Consider the following 23,697-nt stretch of genomic DNA (forward strand, 5'->3'; position numbering starts at 1 on the left):
AGCTCAGCACCAGTCGTTGCTGTGGAGCGGCAGGTGGTTTAAGCCTCGAAGCGTAGGGGGTGGTGTCATTCTCGGCAATGGTCGTTGCGGTAGTCAAGCGCAAGGATGGACCTGTTTTAACGTTGGAGGATCTATTTTGCTGCAATGACTGCGGAGACGCAGGTTGCGCGGTGGGCAGGGCCGCAGTAGAGGAATCCGCCGGTTTCTTTGGCAGCGAAGTCTGGTGCGGGCCGATGGGCTAGCCCCTGGCAGTCATGTCTTCTCGGAGATCTTGGTAACTCCAATGTCGCGGAGGTCAGTATTATTCGGGCACCTGTTGGGATCCGAAAACTTACCACTTCATCTACAGGGCTAGGGCAGTGGGATTGGGGCCCAAGGATCGGAGGCAGAACTTGACGCTCATGTGGTGAAGGGTTGGCAGTTCCATCACCCTTCGAGTAAGAATGGAGTGGTGGAATTCTGGCAGGGGGGGATATTGCAGGGGGATAGTGTGGCGCAATTGTGAGAGGCCCGTGTCTGACAGGCTCTGAAGAACCATCAAGCCTCTTGCATACCCAGAGACAGCTGGTGTTATTAGCGGTCCTTGCCCGTTGCTGGGCGGGGCGGTCAACGATGGCAAGATAGTCGGCAGGGGCCTTTCAGGAGTGGGTCTCTGGATATTTTAGTTAGTGAGCCATCATAAACTACGTAACGTCTTCGGCGAATACTTACGGCAGGGGACGCGGAGGTCAACGGAAAAGATACATTAATATCGAGTACGTTCTTCCACTTACTGGTCTCGACATCCTCGTAGCGCTTTTTTAGGGCAGCAATCTCCTCCTGATATTAACGATCCAGCTCCTTACTGGTAAATGCCGTCACCTCCCTCAAAGCCTCTTGATACCAGTGAGAAGCTCGGAATATCCTTCTAAGGCAAGATATCTTACTCGCTCCGGTACCAGGCATCCAAGCCCATCTTCTCCTTGTCAAGTTTCAGACGTACTTGCTACTCGTCTAGCTTACGCTGCTGGTTCAGCTCTGAAATATCGGTATATATCTGCGTCAGGGGAACATCCATCCTAGAAAGTAAAGCCCGCTGAACCCTCGAGCTGCTTGGAAATCGCTAATTGGCGGCCCTCGAGGATGGTGAGAACTCGGTAGGCCAGGGATATTGGGGTGCTAATAACTTTTGCCGGTCAACTGACACGGCGATTCCGTAGGTCGCACGAGTCACGACAATACTTAGCCCTCAAGCCTCGAGTATGCAGGTCTGTAGTCCAACGTTCTTAGTAAAGGCAAACAAAATCAGTACACGTAAGATGATATACTTACAGTTAATATACTTATAGGCATCAGAGTTTGTGATCCATGTCATCAGGTCATGCCTTCATCGGGGATACAAGGGAGCACAGTCTTCTTAGTCAGTCAAAAAAGGGTACCCGACTAGATATCAATTCGGCGAGAATAATGACCGAGATACTGGGTGATGTTGACCATCCGCCTAAATTAGGACTGGTACGGTAGACTCTAAAGCGGCACGGCATCAGACCAGTACGGCAGACATTACATCGTCACGGTAGACCATAAGTGGAGCGGCACTGACGGCGCACGGCTACCCCGGACGGAGCCACAATCATTCCAACTTTCAGAGGGGCATACATAGATTTCTGTACGTACATTCCGGTTCTCTACGTAGAAGGCCACCGGTAATTTACCCCGAAGAAGATTGTGTATGGTTGTTCTGAGCTTTTGTGCAAACCTGCAATATAAAAGGTAGGACCTTTCGCGCGGTGAGCGACGCATAAGGCTCACGAATTCGCGCTTCAACGATACCTTATTAAACCGCATAAGGAAGCTTCACCTATTACCGCTATATTCGTTCGAGACAGTTTTTGGAGCCCGAGTGAAAATTGCTATTATTACGGTGCCAGAAGGATGACTTAAAGAAGAACTGCCACTCCTCGCTCAACTGTGTGGTGTAGCATGATAAGGAGCTTTACTGTGAGGGGTGTCGAGTATTCCTAACCTATTTTATTTAGTTTAATCCATCTTGCTACGCTTCTGGACCCCTTCGGGTCTTGGTCCCATGACCAGACAATTTTATTTACATATCTACTGCTCCCTTGAAAAATAAGAAGTTCTAACACGCGCATAGAACAGTAGATGCCAGTTCTATAAGTCACCCGTCTCCCCTAGGCTTACATTTGACGGATACTAATAAGTGTCTCCTGGCTTCAACGATACTCGCGATATACTTATCGGCAATATCCATCTCGTTAAGGTACGGACACCGTAGGATTACTAGATTGGCTTCCAATCGTATATTGAGGCTATGGCGGCTATAGCGCTGGGAAAGGTATCGGCTTCGGAGGCGGTGAAGAGGTTGGACCAGGCAATAACAGAACATAAAGCGGAGGGGCAGAAGGAGACGGCCCTGAAAGATGGGAATAAGAAATAAGAACGGTGTACGGATAGGATTAATAGAGTGACGAAATTTGGATATGGTTTCGAACTCGGGATATCGAGCCATGTGTTATATTTTCTACCTTTTTTCTCATGTACTCAGGGAGTTACAAACTTTCCCATCAACTGTGATACTTTCTTCTCTCCTGTTAGCTCTGGATATTGCCAGCAACAAGCGATTGAGCCTCGTATATTGGTAATACAGTGAAGGAGGAGCCTAATGATTGGCTATAGGCTGCCCCCCCGGGGGATCCAATCACTTGACAAACCGTGGCCAGCCATTTTCCACACCCCACTCCCATCTTAAGACGCCAATCACCCGCCATCCCGAAATCAAGACCTCTCGCCCTCCTCTCCATTCGCATCGCCATGGCCCGCACTCAAGCCCAGACAGCGGCCAAACGGGGGCTCCCATCACCGGTGTCAAAAGATCAAGGTATTCCCCTTCCTGGCCTGTGAGGTGAAGTGCGGCGCCGGGGAACTCGATGTTGCAGACTGGCGGAACGCTCACAGCATGACCTTTGCAGTGCGGGCCATCGTCGAGCTCTTTCATGCTGTGGATCGCGAGGATAAGGTCAACCGCCAGATTCTCGCCTTCTCCATCTCGCACGACCACCGGTCAGTACGGATCTACGGCCGCTACCCGGTGATAGCTGGCAATGATACCATATATTACCGCCATCCAATCCATACTTACGATTTTACAACACTAGACGGAAGGGACAAATGGACAGCTTACCAATTCACCAATAATGTATACGATACATGGATGCCCGCTCACTTCAAGAACATCTGCTCCGCCATTGATCAGTTACCCTGGAATTTGGACTTTGATGTCCCACCGCTTCTGAGGCAACCTGACTTTCCCAGGACTTGGGGAGCCTGATGCCTGTTGTGCAAGACAGCCAGAAAAGCAAGGCTGAGCTGCATGCGCTCACTCCGGACACCTCATTCGCAGGGTCGGGGGTGGCAAAGAGGAGGAAGGGAGCACTACCCGCAAAGTGATTCCCTGACGGGTCATCCTCGCGTGCCATCTGTCACACGGCAAAAGCAGCCCTTGTCACATCATCTCTCCTATGCCCTGAGCTGCAGATGACCTCCGGACGACGGGGTTAAGACGCATTCAGCGTGCCTCCACGCCTCCCACGGCTGATTTCCCCGTGTTCGGCTAAGAATGGCAGGCTGTCTCTTCGTAGCGGGCCTCCATTCCGCCAACTACTCCGCCGGGATCAAGGTTCTCAAGTTGATCCAAACCTTTCCACCCGTCATTAATATCGGACGCTGTCCCTGCCTGCCTATAACCCAGCCCCCAGCTGGGCGGGTGCAGCCCGAGTGATTTGGGGGGGTGTACTTCGATAAAGTTTCTTCTTTATACTATTATTAGTTATTTATCCAAGAACTCCGCGAGCCTCTTTGCAGAAATTCTTCTTGGGCGTCGATGCCCGCATCGTCATCTTCGGGCATAATGCCACAACAACCCAGACTTCCCATGGAATCAACAACAACGCTCGCACTGGACATAGCAGAGGGATCTCTTTTCAAGCATGGCTTCTTAGCTTTTAATGACCCACTGGTTGGGGAAGGTATCGCGGAGATGGAGAAGAGAGGCTTCCCATACTTCACGGCATACGGCTCGGATTTCTGCGAAGATTTCGCCTTGAATAAGGTAAAGAGACACAGTTATTCCATCGTATGGTAGCTACCTAACAAGCTTTAGCGCATCCGATCCATCTTCGAAGCCTCCTTCGAAAAATGTAGCCTTGGTCATTGGCTAAGATATGGGGAATTTCCTGGAAATGTTAAATGCTTTAGGAGGGGCGGTCCAAAGGCCGGTCGCTACGTTCTGATGGTTCATTTGTGGACCAAAGGATCGCAAGTAGCATATTATGTCGGTTCGCACCATCATAACATAACAACTTCGAGGGACAATCGGTCTTTATATGAGATGCAGCTTTCTAAGCTTAATCTTGTCGGCTCTAAGCCTAAGCACAAAGAGTCCCTAGATAGTAGTTCGTAAGTTACAACCCTGTCTCGTGGTGTCGTATTCTTTCCAGTTGAGAGGAATTCCTGACTATATTCGGACTTGCTAATACTAGTAGTTGGTCTCTAAAAGCTTTTTTGCCTTGTCTAAGAACGGTTAGCCCAAAATCAGGCTCGCTTCACCCTCGGCTCACCTTGAGCTCACCACCGCTCACCCTATACTCGCCATTCTCCAAAATCAATAACTTTACGCGACGCTCTCATAGTCCAAATTTGGAGCCCCCTCTCCTACAGGGACGAGTCTTCCGCCAGAACGGGAACTAAGAAATAGGCTCGCCAGCGTATTTACTCTTCGTTTTAGGGGACTCTAGGTTGTAGTAGCCATTTTAACATAACAAAATCCCTCACTCCCTACCTACCTACTGCACGACTTTTTTCTTCTACTTCTGGCTATATAAAGAGGCTATTCCATCCGTCCTACCACCTACTATACGACTCTTCTCTCCCATCTCCCCGTATCTATATTACTGCCGTAAAACCTTTCTTTCTGTACTTAATCTTTATCGGCCTCACATTTTTGTTACACTAGCTCTCTACTATGCCTTCTATAATGCTGAAAAAGAAGAGCCCTTAAAAGTTCTTTCGCCGGGGAAAAGATAAGGAGTTAGAAAATTGTGCAGAGGAAATTAACGGCTCTGTAGTTTGTAAAAAGATTATAGATAAAGTTATAAAAGGTTATTAACGTATATTATAAGCGAGTGACCCATATAAGCGAGTGACCCACTTCCTTCGTGACATGACACCTTCGCACTCAACAACAATTTCCTCAACCATCCAAGATGCCTTCTAATTCAAATGAAGCCCACATAATCTTAGCCCTCCAAGCGCTTCAAAACGACAAGAATCTAAGCGAACGAGCCGCAGCTAAGATCTATGGAGTCGATCGTAAGACTCTAGGGCGTCGGCGCGCTAGCCGGCCTACACGACGCGATACTATGCCCAAATCGAAAAAGCTCACTCAATCTGAAGAGGATGCTATTGTTTAATACGTTATTGAGCTATATACGCGAGCTTTTCCACCAAGATTACGTAGTGTGGAAGATATAGCTAACCAACTACTACGCGTACGCGACGCGCACCTTATTAGTAAGCTCTGGGTACATAACTTCGTTAAACGCTAGCCACAGCTCCGTATACGTTTTACGCGTAAATACGATTACTAGAGGGCCAAGTGCGAGGATCTAAAGGTTATTACCGAGTGGTTTACGCTCGTACGGAACACTAAGGCCAAGTACGGTATTATAGATAACGATATTTATAACTTCGACGAGACTAGGTTTATAATAGGTATTATTTTCGCAGGTATAGTAATTATAACCTCGAACGGCCTTAGTAAAGTAAAACTAGCCTAGCCTAGTAACCGCAAATAGGTAACGGTAATTTAGGGAATTAATACCCTTAGCCGGGCTATCCTTCCCTTTATTATTTTAACCGTATAATATTACCTCGCCAACTAATATACCGAGTATAATCTACCGTTTATCTAGCGTATCGTAACCACCGATAATAGCTAGACTACTAATCCGGTAGGCCTAGATTAGATTAAGTACTTCGACTATTATATAGCGTCCCGTATAAAAGGTAAATACCGGTTACTGATCCTCGATAGCCACGAAAGCTACCACTCGACCGAATTCGAACGCTACTGCTAGCAGAATAACATTATTACGCTCTATATACCTCCACACTCCTCCTACCTCCTCCAGCCACTCGATATTAACTGCTTTGGGCCACTAAAATAGGCGTACGGTCGCTAGATCGAGGACTTAATGCGCATATATATCAACTATATAAGCAAGCTCGAGTTCCTCTATACCTTCCGCGAGGCCTTCTTCGCCTCTATAATAGAGAAGAATATACAGGGTAGCTTTACGGGTGCTAGCCTTATACCGTACGATCCAGAGAGGGTACTTTCTAAACTAGATATAAAGTTTTATACGCTAATACCTCCAAACTTACGGCCCGGCACTATATAACCTTAGGTCTCCCAGACACTATATAACCCTCGAGAAGCTAATTTACAATCAACGCTTATTAAGACTCGTATTACTAACTATCAAAATAGCTCCCTAACTTTAATACTAGCTACGGTAAACCAGCTTACTAAGGGTACAACGGCTATAATGTACCAGGTAGCTCTCCTTCGTGTAGAGGTCTCTTCGCTCCGTAAGGCTAATAAGGTATTAAGTAAGCGCCGGAGAGCTAAAAAAATACGTGTGAGGCTTGGAGGGTCACTTACTGTACAAGAGGCACAGGATCTACTGGATCAGAAGGCCGTGGATGGGGAGGGAATATAAGAAACGTAGCCGGATAGTAGTAATGTAGGGGGGGCTCGTACGAAGGTTCGGTGCTGTGGTGTATGCGGTAAGCCTAGCCATAATGCGCGCACTTGCCAGGAGGCTGCAGAAGCATCTGATTCAGCTGTTTCTGATGTAATTATAGTTAATTCCTTGTGTTGATGTGGTGCAATTGAGGATGGTTTGTCAGGGTGTGGTGGGAGGTGGGTCACTCGCTTATATGGGTCACTCGCTTATAATATACGTTAGCGTATATTTAATTTGTAGAATTAGTAAGGTCTTTATACTCCTACTAACTATCTGCTTTTACTATTCGTTTTAAATATATATTAAAAACTATCTCGGTAGTAGCCTTTATAATTTTAAAACTTTAAAGGATTTTGTAAAAATATTGTATTTAGTATTAATGGTGCGGAAAAATAATTTAGACCTAGCGGAAGGGACTATTATAGTATATTAAAAATAGTTTATAGCGGGCTAGTGTGACAACCCTGGTATATGGACGAGAAGAACGATTGGTTGTGCAACCACGGGAGCAGGGACCAATCGGAGAAACACCCAGGAGAGCCAATCACAATAAGGAACGATGATCAGTGCGATCAGAGCACTGATCACACTGAGCAGGCCAGGCCTGGATAATCAGTATGCTCAGGACACTGATCAGAAGAATCACGGCTGGGGGAAGAAGTCTATATATACGGAGGAACTGGCTAGGGTAGATAGACAGTTCCGCAGTATGCAATTCACAACTTGTATTTACGGTATCTTGTGTTTATATTGAGACATCTTGTTGTGCACTGTTTAGCTGCACCGAACCAATTGTCAGAAGTTACCTTCAAGCCGTATCCCTTTCAGAGGTTCTGTACAGGGGTTCGTCACATGTATGCGGTAAGCCTGGCGATAATACGCGCACTTGCCAGGAGGCTGCAGAAGTATCTGATTCAGCTGTTTCTGATGTAATTATAGTTAATTCCTTGTGTTGATGTGGTGTAATTGAGGATAGTGTTCGTAAGGTGGTAGAGAGTGCGCGACTCGCTTATAATGTACGTTAAAAGTGTTTCCAAAAGCCCCCTAATGCTCACAAAAGCTATACTCCTTCTCTCTCCACGTCGACTCGGCATTCTTTACAAACCCCGACCTCTCCTTCATCAATTCCAGACGATGCTCCTCGGCCTCCTTCCTGGTCATCGGCAACGCATCTCCCAACTCCTGCCGCACCATCTCCACCAGCTCAGGGGGCAGTTTCCACGCTGAAGCCACTTTACCGCTCGCCATAGCCTCGGCAAGTTGCTCCTTTGCCAATCCCCTCTCAAGCAAAATCTGGGCCATCTCCGCCGGGATCTTTCCCTCAGACCCAGAGTCAGCTGAGCCGGCCCGGCCGCGGAACGTTAGATCAGCCCACCACTCAGCCTGCTGAGGCGGGACGTTGGCGGTGCTGATGATCCTCGTGAAGGGATCAACAAGCCAGAGGGCAATAAATCGCCTGTGCCCCGGTCTGGTCGGATCAGCGAGCTTGAACCCAGAGACCCGATGGTGGAACACATTGGGGAAAGCAAGCATCCTCCCCTGAGGAGTGAGCACGCTGCCGTAGTGCTGAAGACAAGCCGAGCCGGAGCCAGAACCAAAAAACGCGCCGTAGACGCTCTGCATCCAGTGAAAGCCGTCTTGTCCAATGTTTTCAAACGGGCCCTCGTCTTGTAGGTAATCGTCTGTGCAGGTGCGGAACTCGAGCTGGCTCTCGGTGATGTTTTCCGAGTCGAGGTAGTACAGCGCGGTGCCGACAATGTGCTCGTTCATCATGCCCTCGACGTGCCAGCCGCCAGCTGGGCACTCTGGTTTCTCGGGAGTGAGCTCGATGGAGGCCATCTTGACGATGATCTGAAGACCGGTGTCTTTGAACTTGTGGCGGAGGGTTCTCTTTGGGGTGACGTCGTACTTGACTTTGGGGATTTTGGACAAGGGTGGTGGCGGAGGGAAGACAGGCTCGCCTTTGTCCTCTTTGTCTTCGTCCTCTTCGTCTTCGTCGTTCTCCTCCTCCGCATCTTCCTTTTCCAAGCCCTCCTCGTCCGGATTGTGTATCTGCCAGTTTCCGACTCTCCCGACCCCCTTTTTGCTTTCATTGCTGGTCAAAGATTCCTTGGGCATCCAAAGCTCCTCATTTTCGTCATCAGGATTCTCAGGGATCATGCGAGGTTCCGTGCGGCCGGCGGCGATAGCCTTCCAACCACCATGGATCTGAGTCAGGCATTGGTCCCACATGGGCAGGGCCTTCTCAATCAGTTGTTCCAGGCTTCGGTAGATGCCCTTGTACTTGACTGGGTGCAGGTTGTTGATATAACTGGTGAATTTCACCCCCCCCTCTTCGGTGAACTTGACGTTTGCCGGTAGCCACTGGTAGTCGTCGGACCAATAGCTGTATTCAACGTTTTTCCCAAACACAGACCCTCGAACGTTGGTCTGGGCACGGGTTTCGATCCACTTGGGGATAACAACACCCTTGCCAGCCCATTTATCGATGGCATCTTCCACTCCGACGACTTCGTCCTCGAAGAAACGCGAACGGCCGTAGACCAAGGGATACATGGATGGGTGGACAAGATCCTGGACCGTTTCGTTCGTGTTAGGATGCCAGTCTGGATTCACCGCTTGATCGGCCTGTAGACGATCAAACCCCTCTTTCAGAGCAGCCTGAAGCTGAGGAGACACAAGAGTGTCCGACTTGGCAGCCATGTAACTGGCATCGAGGGTGGGAACGAGGGATGTCCTCTTGAAGTATTCGGCTTTGTGGCGGAGCTCCTCGATGCAGTACTCGACCGAGGCCTGGTCGAGAACGTTTTTGGCTCTTTTTGGGTACCAACTGTGGTCTCCCGATGGGTCGCGTTGGATGTGGTCGATGCGGTTCCAGAGGTCCTCCTCAGGCCAGGCCAGAGCCTCCTTGCGCCACTTGTCGGCGATGGCATCGTCAAAGACCTTGACGTGCCAATCAGGCTTGTCGGACAGGCGGTCCATGACTAGCATCATGGCCACCTCCCGGACCGTGATGGGCGAGGATTTTTTCATGCAGTCTGGATGGATGCCCATGGGGTATTCGATGGCATTGTTGTCAGGGATGTGTCGCAAGTCTAGCTTCCAGCCAGGATAGCATTTTGCTTCCTTTTGTTCCATGTTGATGGCTGGTTCGTGTAGGTAACGGCGTGATGCAGAATTGGCTGTCTGGAAGTCGGAGTGATGAATGTCTTGACAGTCAGAAGTCGTCCAATATTTAACATGCTGACGGGGACGTGGTGTAGTTCTTGCTTCCCCTCATGATTGGATGGAGTTGTTGCTTTGCCTGAGGTTTGCCTGCTGGAGTGGGGATGATGCGGTGGTTAGCGCTGCTCTGCCTGGCCTGCCTGGCTTGGCAGAGTTGACAGGGGTCTTGACAACTGTTCGGAGAGTTCAATGCTGCCGCATCTGGAAATGGGTTCTTTTCTATACCCAAACGAGTCAAGGCCCGGTGACATGGTGTTGGAACAGAGTTGTTGATGTATTGAAGGAGAAAGTAGCTACTGAGTGCTACGGCAAGAGAAAAGAAACCAGCCCAGGTTGGCTCTGCTCGGCCAAATTCGGCAGCCAGAATAGCAAGTTCTGTACTCAATCTGTAATTCCTCAGTTTGGTGTCTTCCAGGAGCAACAAAGCTACCTATCTGCTCCACTGTATTATCAGTACCTATCGATTGTTGTTATCTTTGACGACGGGACGTCGGTGGATACCAGTCGTCAACCTTGAAGTCTTTCTCATTGGTCATACCATTGATAGGTAGTGCTTGGCATCCGCTGCTCTCACCAAAACCTACGCGGGGCTGCCCACACACTTCAATGCCACATCATGAAGTCCTCAATGGCGCCTGGAATTCTCATCACCTGCCTCGCAGGCATTGGCGCAGCAGCCGTGCTCCGCGTCTTGTACTGGGCATCGCAGTTCACCCTCTACCACTTCTGGCGACCTTCCAAACCCCTCGCGGCATACAAACGCGCCAGCGACGACAGCTACGCGCTCATCACCGGAGCCAGCGCCGGCATCGGTCTCTCCATCGCCCGCAACATTGTCAGACAAGGCTTCGGCGTCGTTCTCCTCGGCCATCTCCCGGACGAGCTCGAGTCGGCGGCCAAAAGTCTCAATTCCCCGCTTGTGCGAACTCTCGTCGTCAACGCCCGCACCGCGACCCCGGAGGAACTTGAGACGGCGGTCGAGTCAATCTCGGATCTCAACATCTCGATTCTCGTCAACAATGTCGGCGGTTTCCCCATGGCTGATCCGCCGTTGCGACCTCTTAGCACCCTCAGCACGGCTGAAGTTGACGCCTACGTTGACTTGAACGCGCGGTTCATGGCGCGACTTACCAACCTCGTCCTGCCACTCCTTTCGTCAAGTTCTTCAAGAGAGAAACATGAGCGGTCGCTGATATTGAACATCTCTTCGGCCGGGAGGGTTGGGATGCCTTGGATCGTCATGTACAGCGCCACCAAGGCGTTCAACTACGCCTTCAGCATGGGACTGTCGCGGGAGTTGGAGGATGACCCGACTACGGCGCATATCGACTGCCTTGCTGTTACGCTTGGTGAGGTGCAGAGTCAGGCGAATGTAATGGCGGAGGGTGCGGTGACTGCTGAGAGGTTTGGGGGCTATGTTGTGGGGGGTATCGATGGGGCGGTGAAGAGGGGCTGGAGGGAGGTGAGGCCGTACTGGGGGCATGATCTCGCGCTTGGGTTGGCCGATCGGGTGTTGCCTGATGGGATGCTGACGCATTTCGCGAGGGAGGAGCTGAGGTTGAAGAAGGAGAGGTGGGATGGGATTATGGCCAAGAGGCGCTGATTCGGGCGGTGATGGTGTGGAAACTGCGCTGTATTTACATCGTAGGCAGGTACTGAATTCTACACACTTACCAAAGAGATCACTTCAAGCCTGAAGCTCTCCAGAGATTACACTCCGCAGCTTGCCTTCACAGCATTTTGTAAGAAAGATTTGAAGTCTTGTTTGTTTATATTGTGGATGTTAATGCAGTCGTCTTGTAGGCTGATGATCATATCTGCTCACGTCTATCTGTCCCGCCCAAGTACTCGAGTTCATCATCCCTCGCACCTTCGATCAAAAAGAAGTGGTCGGGCTGGCGGTTCATGATCTACCTGGTGTAGTCCCGCACATGAGCCAGGCTGCTCGCCGTGTGCGATGGCTTCGAGTACGGAAGTGGAGAATCTTAACGGCCACGCTTGTGGAACCAGGTGTGGAATCACTAATCGGGTGCCTCCACTTGGCCTTTGCTTTCACGACCTTGCCTTGGTTCCGTTCCTTCTTTGGCATACCTCCCACTTGAAAAGCTTTTGGTGCCATTTGGTTTTCGGCCATTGCCATCTGGATAGCGGTTGACAGATAGATTGCTTAGTACTAAGCTGCATAAGTTGGTGGTAGAGCCGTGGAGGCGATGACTGAGCGTGGATGGTGGGATTCCGTACAGCTCTGTCGCCTCGCGCTGTTACAGTTAACCAAACAGCAGACCGCGCTACATGTGGGGCACAGGACATCCCCAGCCAATCATTAAGGAAGTCAGGAAACAGCCAATCAGGGTTGGACGAAAGTGCTATGGCGCCAAGACCCACGAGCACTCTGCAGGATGTAAGATGCTCGGAGCGATCGAAGGCATAGCACGACGAGCACTCTGTAGGATGCAATGTACTAGGAGTGATCGGGGCCATAGCAGGATGAGCACTTCAGGGTCCCAAGGTCTATATATACGGAGGAACTGGCTGGTGTAGATAGACAGTTCCGCAGTATACAATCGCAGCTTGTATTCACGGTATCTTGTGTTTAGATTGAGACAGCTTTGTTGTGCGCTGTTTAGCCGCACCGAACCAATTATCAGAAGTTACCTTCAACCCGTATCCCTTTGAGAGGTTCTGTACAGGGGTTCGTCACATACTATAATAAAAAAGAGGGGTATTAAATAATATTAAAAACGTTGGTATAGTGTTAGAGATTTCTATAGCTCTCTAGTAAAATAGTGAGAAAACAAATAAACGAACCATAACACTACAAATATATCCTTAATAGGTCTCTAAATAACCTTACTTATGTAATAGTAACTCGCTTATAGGCCGCACTTCACGCAGGACAAAGAAAAGACACTATAGGCTCGCAGGCCACATAATAGGCAGCAGATTAGCCTAATTAGAGGCTAGAATTACCTGCAGGTATATAAGGTATGAATTACGAAGAAAATAAAAGTCGATGCTCTATTTAAAATACAGTATCCGAAGCAGACCGCTTATATATATAACTCCTAAACCCCTAAGACCTTCGAAAGCCCTACTTCCCTACTTATACGCTTAATGTGACGAACCCCTATCCAGAACCTCTGAAAGGGATACTGGTTGAAGGCACTTCTGAACAATCCTGGTTCGGTACAGCTAAACAGTGTACAACAATGGCTTGTCTCTATCACAATAGTCTGAATACCAACGATTGTGACTTGTATTGCATACTGCGGAACTGTCTATCTACACCGGCCAGTTCCTCCGTATATATAGACCCGTGGACCGTGGACCGTTGACTTACAGACGGTCCTCGGTCCGCTCCTGATTGGCCGGTGCCGGACCGTGGACCGTGAGCCCCACCGCGGTCCCCGGTCCCCATCTTATTGGTCCGTTGCCCATCTGGACCGTGAGCCCCGCTCGACGGCGCGGTCCAGACTTGATTGGTTCCTCGTGGCCCCACTGTCTTCCAGAACCGTGACACTTAAGCTTGCGGCTGCACCCTAAACTAATATAATCTCGAGTAAGAGTTATAGGATACAAAATAAAATCCTCATTGTATATTATATATTTAAATACATAGATTTAAAACAATTATATCTTTAGATTGTAAAATGTAACGAACCTATATACAAAAAATGTAAGCTGCAACAGTCATGCCCGAAATGGGCTGAATAGCTACTTCTCCGCGGACAAGCCCGTGCTTTTTGTAGCCTGAGATATTTGACTTGAAAATGAGGCCACCAATGAGGCGGTTCTCGCAGATGTAGGACGAGAAATAGTCGACACCACGCCTACGGGCAGCATTGGCGGGGGAAAGAAGAGGGTTCTGAGCGGGGTCGGTCAGGTGTTCCAAGTGAGACTTGAGAAACATGTTGCTCTTACCCACGACACAGGGTGCGATACCAACCGTGTTGATGGCGCTGTAGAAATTTTGCGTGGGTGGCTGCCATAAACACTTCTTCGAGCCGACCGCCGTAGTCAAGGAGGCTCTTTGGCTCATTGGTGTCAATGGGCCCCGATAAAAGCGCCTACTCTTCTTCTGCTGCTGTCCTAGGCGTCTTTAGATAGATCACGAGAGGTAGCTGGTGGACAAACTTGTAGGGCTTAGTCTGCGCTCCGTCGGGCAAGAACCACAATAGTTTGTCCACCATCCTTCCTGCCGAGTTAGCCCCAAGCCAAACATTACAGTCTGCTATCCAAATGATATCGCCTTTGACCTCCCGATATGCGCGGCTGATGTTGCGGATTTTGGGATTGGGCCCGAGCTTGTCAACGTGTCCGCCATCGCCATGCGACACAGGATCCGGCTCTTCGACGAGCACCTTGGCATCGAAGTCGGGGAAAGCGGAGATGAATTTCCGTGGAACAGGATAGGCTGGATCTGTTGTTGAATCGACGCAGAGGTAGATGGTGAGCTTCGACTTGGGGTAGGCGAGGTGGAAGGTTGACACGACACATTCGTAAAGACCAGCTTCCACGCCTTTTATAGGTCGAATAGCAGTGATGTGCGGCACATCATCTTCCTTGAGGGTCGGGGAGAAAGGTTTCGCGTGAGGAGCAGAGTTATTCCGGAGGCTGAAGACGCAGAGAGGAGATTGTGAGCAAACACCGGAGGCGGTACGATGGTGGGGACGTCCAAGTCGTACATTTTGTAGATACCAATTCCTTGGACGAAAACGATAATGCAGGTCCAGACGAAGCTCACCAAGGCCGCACTGTGAACGATCATCGACATTGGGTCATAGTGAGTAGTCATCGAAGGGAGAGAACAGCAAGGCGCGTAGAAACTTAGGAAAAAGGGCAGTGATCGTGATCAGCAGCTCTGCTGACGGGAGATTTCGGCGACACAGGAATATAAAAACAGAGGTGCATGGCTGGCAAGTTGCATGTCGGAACTCGGAAGCTAAATCTTATGTGGGGCATCATTGCCCTGTCTATTCAACCCTCGCACAGCAAAGAACAATTAAAACTCGCGATGTGATCAATCATTACAGGCATGGCTCGGTAAAATGAGGGTATTTTGTGCATCTATGGAGGCGTCGGGGACATCTTCTGCACTAACACCTCCAGTAGCAGTCCATCCGTCGGCTCTGTATGTAGAATTTCGTCAGTCATCTGCCATATATATCTTCTAGACAGTGTTCAAAGGGGGATTAACTTACCGGCTGAAGATGATTAATACCATCCCACGAGTTCTCATCCCATGCTCCTACCCGACAAAACGGCATTCTGCTTTCGTCCCTGTTCCCGCTCGACCAGTGCTGGTTGCCGGCTGTGAAGTAAAGATCAAACGACATGAACAGCCTCTTTCTCTCGAGGTTCTCGCCCGGTGCCGGCCTGTCCCTCTTGAAGTTCACAGCTCCCTTTTCCTTGCGAATATCAACCTGAAGATCAGTCGGGAATCTCGAGCTTGCCTTGTACCACGTCATCGAGATGCCAAAGTCCGTATTTGCCGATTCGTAGTTCTGTCGTACTTCATTGATATAAGAAGTGACTTCCATAAACATTGCGTTGGCGTTAGAGGTCCAGCTGAACCAGTGGTGCTGGGCGATGTGGATGCGACATGTGGCTGGCTGCGGCGCTGCTGTTGGGGTAGGTTGTGCCGTGGGAGTAGGGACTGCCGTTGTCGGCGCACAGATGGTGACGTCCTCGCAGGTCTCGCGACCACCACTTCCTACGCAGCGCCGCGTCGTCGTCTTGGGACAGTTACCGAGGTCTGGTGCTCCTGTCAATGTCGGCATCGGAGGCCTGGTGACCTTGTGCGCTGGGTCCTCCGGGTCGTGATAGTCGGGGGGTGGCCCGACCGGCGTCGGCGTGCAGTAGTAACCGGTGCATATCTTCCCGCACTGGCCGTCTCGTTTCCCAAGTCCAATGGGCTTGTTGCAAAGGGGTCCGGCAGGTCCGGGCTTGTGTTCGATAGGATCTCCGCTTGGCCCACCACCGCCACTGCCACCACCGCTGTCACCACCACCGCCGGGGGGGCTAAACAGCTTATCTGCGTCTGGTTTTTTGATGTCCTCAATCTTAGGGCAAATCTTGTCCAGCTGCGCATTGCCACCTTGGCCCTTGGCCTCGGTGGTGTCAAGGAGGCAGTGGCCAAGGTTAAACACTTGACCATTCCACGCTGTGCTGACCAAGGTATCGATCTTGCCCACTGGAATCTTTGGTTTTGCAGGGTTTTTGTCGGGTTTTCCCATAGGGAGAGGCCGGGAAAGTATCTTGATGAGGGCCTTGAGGCGTTTCGGATCCTTGAGGTCCTCCTTCCACTTTGACGGCAAAGAGCGGAGATTGGCAGCCATTGCTGCAACCAGGGGTGCCGCTGTTGGAGGGTTGAAAAGTCAGCTATCGTCCACAGACAGCAAATTGTCGTGGGAAACTTACCCATTGAGCTTCCATCGTCCGTCGCGATACCCTTTCCAGGAACAGCGATGTAGGTCTTTTCACCTGGAGCATAAGTAACCCATCTACCGGCAGACTTTGCGTCAGTTATCATGGCCTGCATTATATTGGAAAGGAAGATCATGAGAGCTTACTGTTGGTAAGGGGCGAAGGTTGCTACACGCTGACTTTGCTGCACTGCGCCCACCGAAAGGACGTTGCTGAGGTAGTCGGCGCGAGAGACATCGCCCCAACCGGCTGGGTAAGCATCAATGTTATCACCTCTCTCCTTGTAGGAATTGTGGATAGAGGCGACAACGAGCACGTTATACTGGCCGAGCTTCTTGATAATTTTGTCTGTGGTTGCGATGCACTGTCAGTATATGGTCGTTATTCTGCCACGTCCTTGGCAAACTCGGAGTTGACTCACATAGCATCCTGATCCTGGCCTCGCTGGCACCATCCGTGAACATGCCGCCAGAATAGTTGATGATGGCTCGGCCTTCCTTGTTGTTCGCAGAGTCAAGAATGTCATCCATAACTCGTATAAATGTCTCAAGCACGGCTGCTTCCTCGAAAGGTCTGGTTTTTGCGCCTGAGTTGCTTGTGTAGGTGAATCCACTTCCTGGGTTGACTGGCAAGACCATGGTGACCTCTCTGCCCGCCCCGAGGAGGTTTCCGAGAATCTTGGATGAGACAGCGGTTCCGTGCTTCCAATCGAAACCGGAGACAGGTTTGGGTGTTTTCGCGTCGCCACCGTACGGCGACGAGTAAGGCCACCTGATCAAACGCCCGCCTAACCCTTGGAACTCCTGTTCAAAAAGTCAGATCTATGCTGTTCAATGACACCAAGCCAGGTGAAAGATGGGTAGACTTACTGCATGGCTGGTATCTACGTCCGACTCCATATTGTAGATGTACTGGGTTGGGCCAGTGCCTTTGGGGTACCAATATGTGTTGAACCATCTGTCGGGTTTTCTGGGGTCCTGCGTTCTTGCTGGGGTCCCAGACCTCCTCCATGACTGAAATCCTGTGTAGAAGGGAGGTGCCGAAAGCTGAGAAAGCTCCCAATACTCCGGCGTTTCGTGTTCCTCATAATCGTTCCTCTTACGAAGGACTCCAGAGATAGTTTCATTGAGGTCGCGATGAATATCTGGTATCTCAGTTGAAGAGGTAAGGTTCCCAGGTGACTGATCTCGAGAGAAGTGCCGAGGAACAACTGCTGGGCCGCCACCACCGGACCCAGGGAACTTCCCCTGCCAGATATCGGTAACAGGCCGTGGCCTTTTAGCGTCCGCCAATGCTGTTTTGGCCTTAGCCTCTGCATTCATCTCAGAGAGGTAGTATATGTCGTCAATCTGAAATCACATTTATTAGCTCCTGTCCTTGCGCTCGACTTTGACAAAAGCAAGAAAGATAATCGGAGGTAGCTGGCTGGCTGACTTACACCGTAGGTCCCTTTGGCGCCACTAAGTGTGTCCAAGCTTGCACGGTCAAGCTGGACAACGTGGAAAAAGGCAGTAAACTTCGCCCTATCGGACTTGATCTCTGTGTATGACCATGGCTGCTTCTTTGGGTTATTGTTGACGTCCCCGAGCCAGGTGCGGATGGCCTGGACATTTTCAGGGTTGTCAGGTATGATCAAGGCATCCCCAATTTGGCATGGGCTCTTCTTTTTGGCTCTAGCTTGCAGGAACGGTCGAGATCTCTCCTCGAGGGTACCAGCAGCTCCTTGAACTGGGGTTGGCGTTGCGACAACCTCGCGCTTTGCCACCGGGGTGACAGTGCAACCATCAAAAGTCTGGGTCGACGAATTGTCATCCTCCACCTCGCATCCGTAGATAGTAGCGCATGTCTCCTTCGTCGTAGACGAGGTCGTTCTGGTTGTGCCACCTTCCACAACGCCGGCGTACGAAGTCGTCATCTTGCAAAGCTCGGCGGTCTGGGTCTTGCAGTTGCTCGGCTTCTCGGGTGTGGGAATCGGGCCTCTGGTCGGTATTGTGATGGCTGGCCATTTTGGTAGACGTCCCTTGACCGTGATACCGGGAAGCTTTGGCCAGTCGATATTCGGGGGACCACTCCTATAGGGCCCGGGGGGCAGAGGAGGGAAAACCCAACCGAAGACCTTGAGTTCTGGCCAGTCGATGCAAATGAAGAAGAACCAAGCCTTGCACGACAGGTACACACCCGCGGGCTCGTCATCGTCATCGTCGGAATCTTGAGGGTCGTCTTCTCTTGGCGGATCCGGCACTGGCGTGGTGATGGGCTGAATGATATTACCTGAGCCTGTAGGAAATGGCTTGATATCAGGAGCCTGGGTCCCCGTGAACAAGGTGCAGCCAATGAGAAGTGTGCTCTCAGGAGGTGCATCCATTGCCTTCGTTCTCGTAGGTGCGCACCCGCCCAAAGTTACTTGACCCTGGCAATTGTCAAGCGTCAAGATGGCGTGAAACTCATCAATCTCCAACACGCCACCCGGCGGGCAGTCCCAGACCATTGGAGGTCCAGATCCTAGAGGAGGTCGATCAATGATTGGATTTTGATCATCAGATGGTAGGTCGCTGTTGTCTGGAATGTCAACTCCAGATGGGTCGTCAGGCAGCGGGCCATCTGTCACTGACGGCCAGGGCGGAAGAGTAATCCATCGCGAAGTTGGCGGTGCACCACCCCCTGGAGGCGTGACGACGACGGGAATAGGGGGGATATCAATACTTGGGTTGGCGTAGAAAGGGGGAATGCCACCGGCACCACCGCCATTTGTTGGATTGGCGACGGTGATATTGACATTGGACATGGGCATCTGATTTGTCGTAATGTTGGGCGCATAGACGGTGATGGTCGTTGTTTCGACGACAAATGATGCACCCTGGCTGCGGCCCACCTCAATGGATGTTGTATAGGGTGGAATCGAGATTACCGTTGGTGCCGGGAGTGAGCTGGGTGGCAAGATAAGACGGCAAGGCGGCGTACAGTAGGCAGTCCTTTCGCGGTACACCTCGGTCCCCAGATAAACGACTTCGACATCGTCCTCGTCTAAACTGGCATCGGGATACCACTCTTGCAGATCGACTGCCCAATCAGTGGTGCCTAGGAAATTGTACGAGTGGTAAAACTCGGTTCTCTTGTCCTTCATCTCGTCGTCCATCCAGGCCACCCATTCTGTGTTGTCATACACCATGATGTTGGAACCTTCTTTGTTGTAGCGCTTGTTGGCCCTGCCTTGAGCAATGATCTGGTTGATCTCGGCGTTTGAGATGTATCCAGCAGTGTCCGTACACCGACCTTTGGCAGCATGGGAGTTGCGGTTGTCGCCCGTGAACAGGCAGGACTCGCCGTCGCACCCAGCCTGGGCCATCTTGAAGGACCGTCCGTAACTGGAGACACCAACCAGGACCTTGTTGGAAGGGGCACCCGCCTTGGTAATCATGGAGAGCGCGTCCCTGGTCTCAGTCTCATTGACATGTGACCGCAAGCAATTGCCCGTCGGGCAGCCAGGCGAAGTCCACTTATTACCAGCATCCCACTGGCCGTGAAGATCATAGGTCATAAAGACAATATAGTCGAGAGCTTGGGCCATTTGCTTGACAGGAAAGGCGCGGAGGTACCAGAACGACGCTGGTGCGGCGAACGAGACTGTCTTGGAATCGCCGACCTCGGCCTTGATGCTGGCCAAGAGTCTGTAGTAGTTGAGACCATTTACCGGATCATCAGCTGGAATGTCCGGGATGTCAGGGGCACCTGGATATTCCCAGTCAAGGTCGATGCCGTCAAGGTTGTGCTCGTTGATGAAGGAGATGATGTTGCGCTTGAACAGGTCGCGGTTGGCTGGTTGGGCGGCCTCTCGGAGAATCATGAAGGTCCCTGGCAGAGCACTGAAGTCCCAGCCACCTAGAGATACAACCTTCTTGACGCCCTGAAGCTTCTTGAAACGTTCAAACTGCTTCTTAACTAACGGGTCCGTGATCTCGATCCGGAAATCGCCTCGCGTGACATTGGGAAAGGCAAAGTGAACGTGGGTGTAAGTGCTTGTGTCGATTTGGGTAGCATCCATGTGCAAGCACTTGCGGCCGAAGTTCCAGCCCTCAAAATAGCCAAGCTTGATATGCTTTGCCGGCGCGGGGCCCTTGATGATGTCTCTGCCGCAGTTGCTGATGCATCCGTGCTGGCCAGGAGCTGCAGTACCGGGAGCACCAGTCTCGGACTTGGAAACGACACAGAAATCATCGGTCATACCGCATTGCCCCCAAATGTTGCAGCACACGTTGAGAGGGCACGGGTTCATCGTGCTGATGTTGGTCCCTAAGGGGGGCCGGACGGTGCCGTTCATGGTTGGTCCACAGATTGCGTTCTACCAAGCCGAAGCAGGTCAGTATAGGAAGTGGAAGAAGCAGTTTGACTTTGGTTGACTCACAGGGACAATAGCAGGCATCGGCGCAGCTCCGTCGCTGACGCACATGTTGAAATCGGGATAAAGCAACTTGCAGCCATTCCAACCCCATGTGTTCTTGTTAAAGTTCTCCAGTTGGGTCACACTGAGCATGTTGCTTGCAGCAATCTTGGCGCAGTTGTCGTCCTTCTTGGTCCGATAGACGGCACAATAGCCATCGGCACCCTTCTTGGGCCTAAGGTCGGGAAGGTTGCCCTGGCTGCAGCACACATGCTGACCTTCGGACAGTTTGGAGCAAAGCCCGGACTGAGGATTCGCCTTGGTGAAGTCATCGCCAGTAATTCCCTGTACATCGTATTGTCAGTCTCTCTTTTGTCCACGACGTGCGTAGGTCAAGCGGAAAGTAAGTTTAACTTACGCATTTGTTGGCCAATGAGCCACAGTCGTCGCCCAACACAACCTGGCGCGTCTTACACGTGCCGTCAGAGTTTCCGGGAGGGAGGGTACTGGGGAGGGTGCCGGTGCTGCAGCAGATGCGCTCGCCCAGAACAAGTGAGTTGCAGAGGTTGGCGCGGTTGAAGTTCTGCAGTTGAGTCTGCGAGATGCCACATCTCTGGGCCACAGCCCAGCAACCCTCGCCGGCCTGGACGGTAGTGACCCTGCAATCAGCTCGGGGGCTGAGCCGGGCGAACCTGGCAGAAATATCTCCAGGCGCGGAATGGCGAGAGCTGGCGGTGCTGTTGGAGATGGTGTCGTTCCTGGACAACTCCTCCAAGGGAACAGGAACGCGCAGAGTGACCGGCATCCAGTCCTGGCCCGCACCCACCTGTGAGACACATTTGCCATCAGCCCATGTCTTGACCACCTCCTGGACGAAATCGAGATTCTTGGCGCTGCTGGCGACGATGCCAATGCTGTAATCGGCACCACGATCTTTGGCACCACACAACTGCACCACGGTGGTTCCTGAGACCGACTCGTTCTGAACATGCTCGAGGAATTGCTGAAGGACATCTGATGTGACACCGTGCTGGTGCACTTCAGCGCCGGCAAAAACACCGATGACCGACGTCTGCGAGTAGCCAAAGGCCATGGCGTTGTTGGAGCATGACGGCTTCTGAGAGGCAAGATAGCTCTTGACCTGACGACCAGCTGATAGCAGATGGGTCGGCGAGAACTCGCCGTCTTTGCCGGGCCGGTGAATGGAGATGGAGGCATCCTCGAGCACTTTGTTGGCGGTGGTACAGAGCGATGCCTTGGTCGAGTCTGGCACGAAAGCAACCCTCATGGACGGAGAAGTGTCGTAGTCTGCTGTGCAGGCCCTGATGACGGTGGGCATGTCCTTGACCTCGGCCATCTGGACAACCACATTGAGCAGCATGGTCTCCCTGCATGAGGCCAACTGATCCGCCTCCGGGAACAGGAACCAGGGGCCCTCCCCGGCTTTGCTGCAAGAAATGGGGCATGGCTTGAGGGCCTCAAGAGGCTGCGCCTGTACCGTAGAGAGCCATTTGTCGAGATCCTCGTCTGCTTCGGTGATGTCGACGAAAGAACTTGAGGATATAAAGGACTGGTCTGTGGCCACGAACCCGCCCGTTGCTCTCGCTGCCCCCGCTGCCCCCGCTGCCCCCAAGGCTACGAGGGCGTAGAGATATGCCTTCATGATAAACGACGAGATAACTGCGTGCAGCAGGTTCTCTCAGAGAGGGGATGTGATGGGAAAGAATGTGCCTTGCACCATCCAGGGTTGGATGACGATGCAAGACAGAATGACCTCGGGAGTAAGAGGTGAGTAAACAAAGAATGAGATACCAAATAGACAACAGACAGACTAGCTTGTAGATCATGGGTGAAGCAATATAAAAGGGAAAAGGAGCATGATCTTTTTCAGCCTTGAGGGTACGTACCCAACTGAAAGCTGGCCACCGTCAGTTTACACTAGCACAGGCGATATAGACACCCCGGAATTTGTGTTCTTGAACATGATTGGTATATCGCAGCAACGGTTCCTAGTTAGACATGTACCTGTGTATCCATATGCGAGAATTTGAACGAGGAATTGGCCTCCGCACAAACATACCTTAGCTGGAATACTACAGTTCTTTTGCGCACATTTCCACCTTGCTCGTCGCATGATCAAAATGCAAGGGGTGACCCTGAGTGCCGTTGTGAAAAACCATCATCATGGTTGATCTATCGACATGAGCTAAGTAGGCACGCTAGTGTCAAAGTGTGGTTAGGTAGGCTGCAAGGTACCAGACAAGGTGATAGAATGCAACCGGTACATCGCGCCCTCAAATTTACAGTTGGCTCTTCAAGTTGGGGATTTGTTAAGTAGCTAGGCTGTGACTGTTGGATGTTAGTGGTGGCATAATGCAACGTCGGACGGGCTAGAAACACAAAGCTGGGGATAATGCCTTACCTAGCGTGGGTTTCTCAGGTACTAAAGGGAACCGAAAGAGCACAAGTCCATGAGGTGGATCTAAGTTGAAATCCATATTTTATCGGATGGTAGGTATGCCAATCTCTTTGAGTGGCTTTCTCTGTAACCCCATCGGCGTGGAGCTCGGTCCACACCACATGAAGGTGTCGCATCCGCGGCAGATGCACCTTCGTTCACGGGTTTGGGTCGTTTGGATCAAGTGCAGCTCAAATCTTTGAAAATCAACTGTCAAGTCCCAGGTCTGGTGGCAGTCTGGATCTTGATCCATTGGCGACGCAAACGTTGCGGATGGTGGACTAGTAACACACATCTAATCGGATTAGATGATCAACAAGAAAAAGTCATGAAGGACTTGCATATAGTCTGGACCCTGCATATTCACATCTGATGTCTTGATTCTGAAGACACCATCCTGATTG

General features: G+C 51.1%; 6 protein-coding genes across 6 annotated transcripts; 3 read left to right on the forward strand and 3 right to left on the reverse strand.

The window, feature by feature from the left end:
• Positions 1 to 2,956: 2,956 nt before the first annotated feature.
• Positions 2,957 to 3,328, forward strand: QC764_501610 (uncharacterized protein; the record flags this gene model as incomplete). The annotated part of the gene is made up of 1 exon (XM_062947417.1): positions 2,957 to 3,328. The coding sequence occupies one exon, from the start codon at positions 2,957 to 2,959 to the stop codon at positions 3,326 to 3,328; it is 372 nt and encodes a 123-aa protein (XP_062798540.1).
• Positions 3,329 to 3,880: 552 nt separating this feature from the next.
• On the forward strand, positions 3,881 to 4,459 carry QC764_501608 (uncharacterized protein; the record flags this gene model as incomplete). The annotated part of the gene is made up of 2 exons (XM_062947416.1): positions 3,881 to 4,108; positions 4,160 to 4,459. The coding sequence occupies 2 exons, from the start codon at positions 3,881 to 3,883 to the stop codon at positions 4,457 to 4,459; spliced, it is 528 nt and encodes a 175-aa protein (XP_062798541.1).
• A 3,391-nt stretch (positions 4,460 to 7,850) lies between these two features.
• On the reverse strand, positions 7,851 to 9,944 carry QC764_501600 (uncharacterized protein; the record flags this gene model as incomplete). Its single annotated transcript, XM_062947415.1, has 1 exon — positions 7,851 to 9,944. The coding sequence occupies one exon, from the start codon at positions 9,942 to 9,944 to the stop codon at positions 7,851 to 7,853; it is 2,094 nt and encodes a 697-aa protein (XP_062798542.1).
• Positions 9,945 to 10,647: 703 nt separating this feature from the next.
• Positions 10,648 to 11,634, forward strand: QC764_0074180 (uncharacterized protein; the record flags this gene model as incomplete). The annotated part of the gene is made up of 1 exon (XM_062940679.1): positions 10,648 to 11,634. The coding sequence occupies one exon, from the start codon at positions 10,648 to 10,650 to the stop codon at positions 11,632 to 11,634; it is 987 nt and encodes a 328-aa protein (XP_062798543.1).
• A 2,058-nt stretch (positions 11,635 to 13,692) lies between these two features.
• Positions 13,693 to 14,805, reverse strand: HSX11_1 (Ceramide glucosyltransferase; the record flags this gene model as incomplete). The annotated part of the gene is made up of 3 exons (XM_062940680.1): positions 13,693 to 14,059; positions 14,103 to 14,645; positions 14,717 to 14,805. The coding sequence occupies 3 exons, from the start codon at positions 14,803 to 14,805 to the stop codon at positions 13,693 to 13,695; spliced, it is 999 nt and encodes a 332-aa protein (XP_062798544.1).
• A 322-nt stretch (positions 14,806 to 15,127) lies between these two features.
• Positions 15,128 to 22,498, reverse strand: QC764_0074200 (uncharacterized protein; the record flags this gene model as incomplete). Its single annotated transcript, XM_062940681.1, has 9 exons — positions 15,128 to 15,160; positions 15,233 to 16,389; positions 16,452 to 16,534; positions 16,604 to 16,805; positions 16,879 to 17,260; positions 17,327 to 17,806; positions 17,896 to 20,796; positions 20,860 to 21,180; positions 21,254 to 22,498. The coding sequence occupies 9 exons, from the start codon at positions 22,496 to 22,498 to the stop codon at positions 15,128 to 15,130; spliced, it is 6,804 nt and encodes a 2,267-aa protein (XP_062798545.1).
• Positions 22,499 to 23,697: the final 1,199 nt, after the last annotated feature.

Source organism: Podospora pseudoanserina, chromosome 5 (assembly GCF_035222485.1).
Source record: "Podospora pseudoanserina strain CBS 124.78 chromosome 5, whole genome shotgun sequence".
In the NCBI taxonomy this organism is placed as follows: domain Eukaryota; kingdom Fungi; phylum Ascomycota; class Sordariomycetes; order Sordariales; family Podosporaceae; genus Podospora; species Podospora pseudoanserina.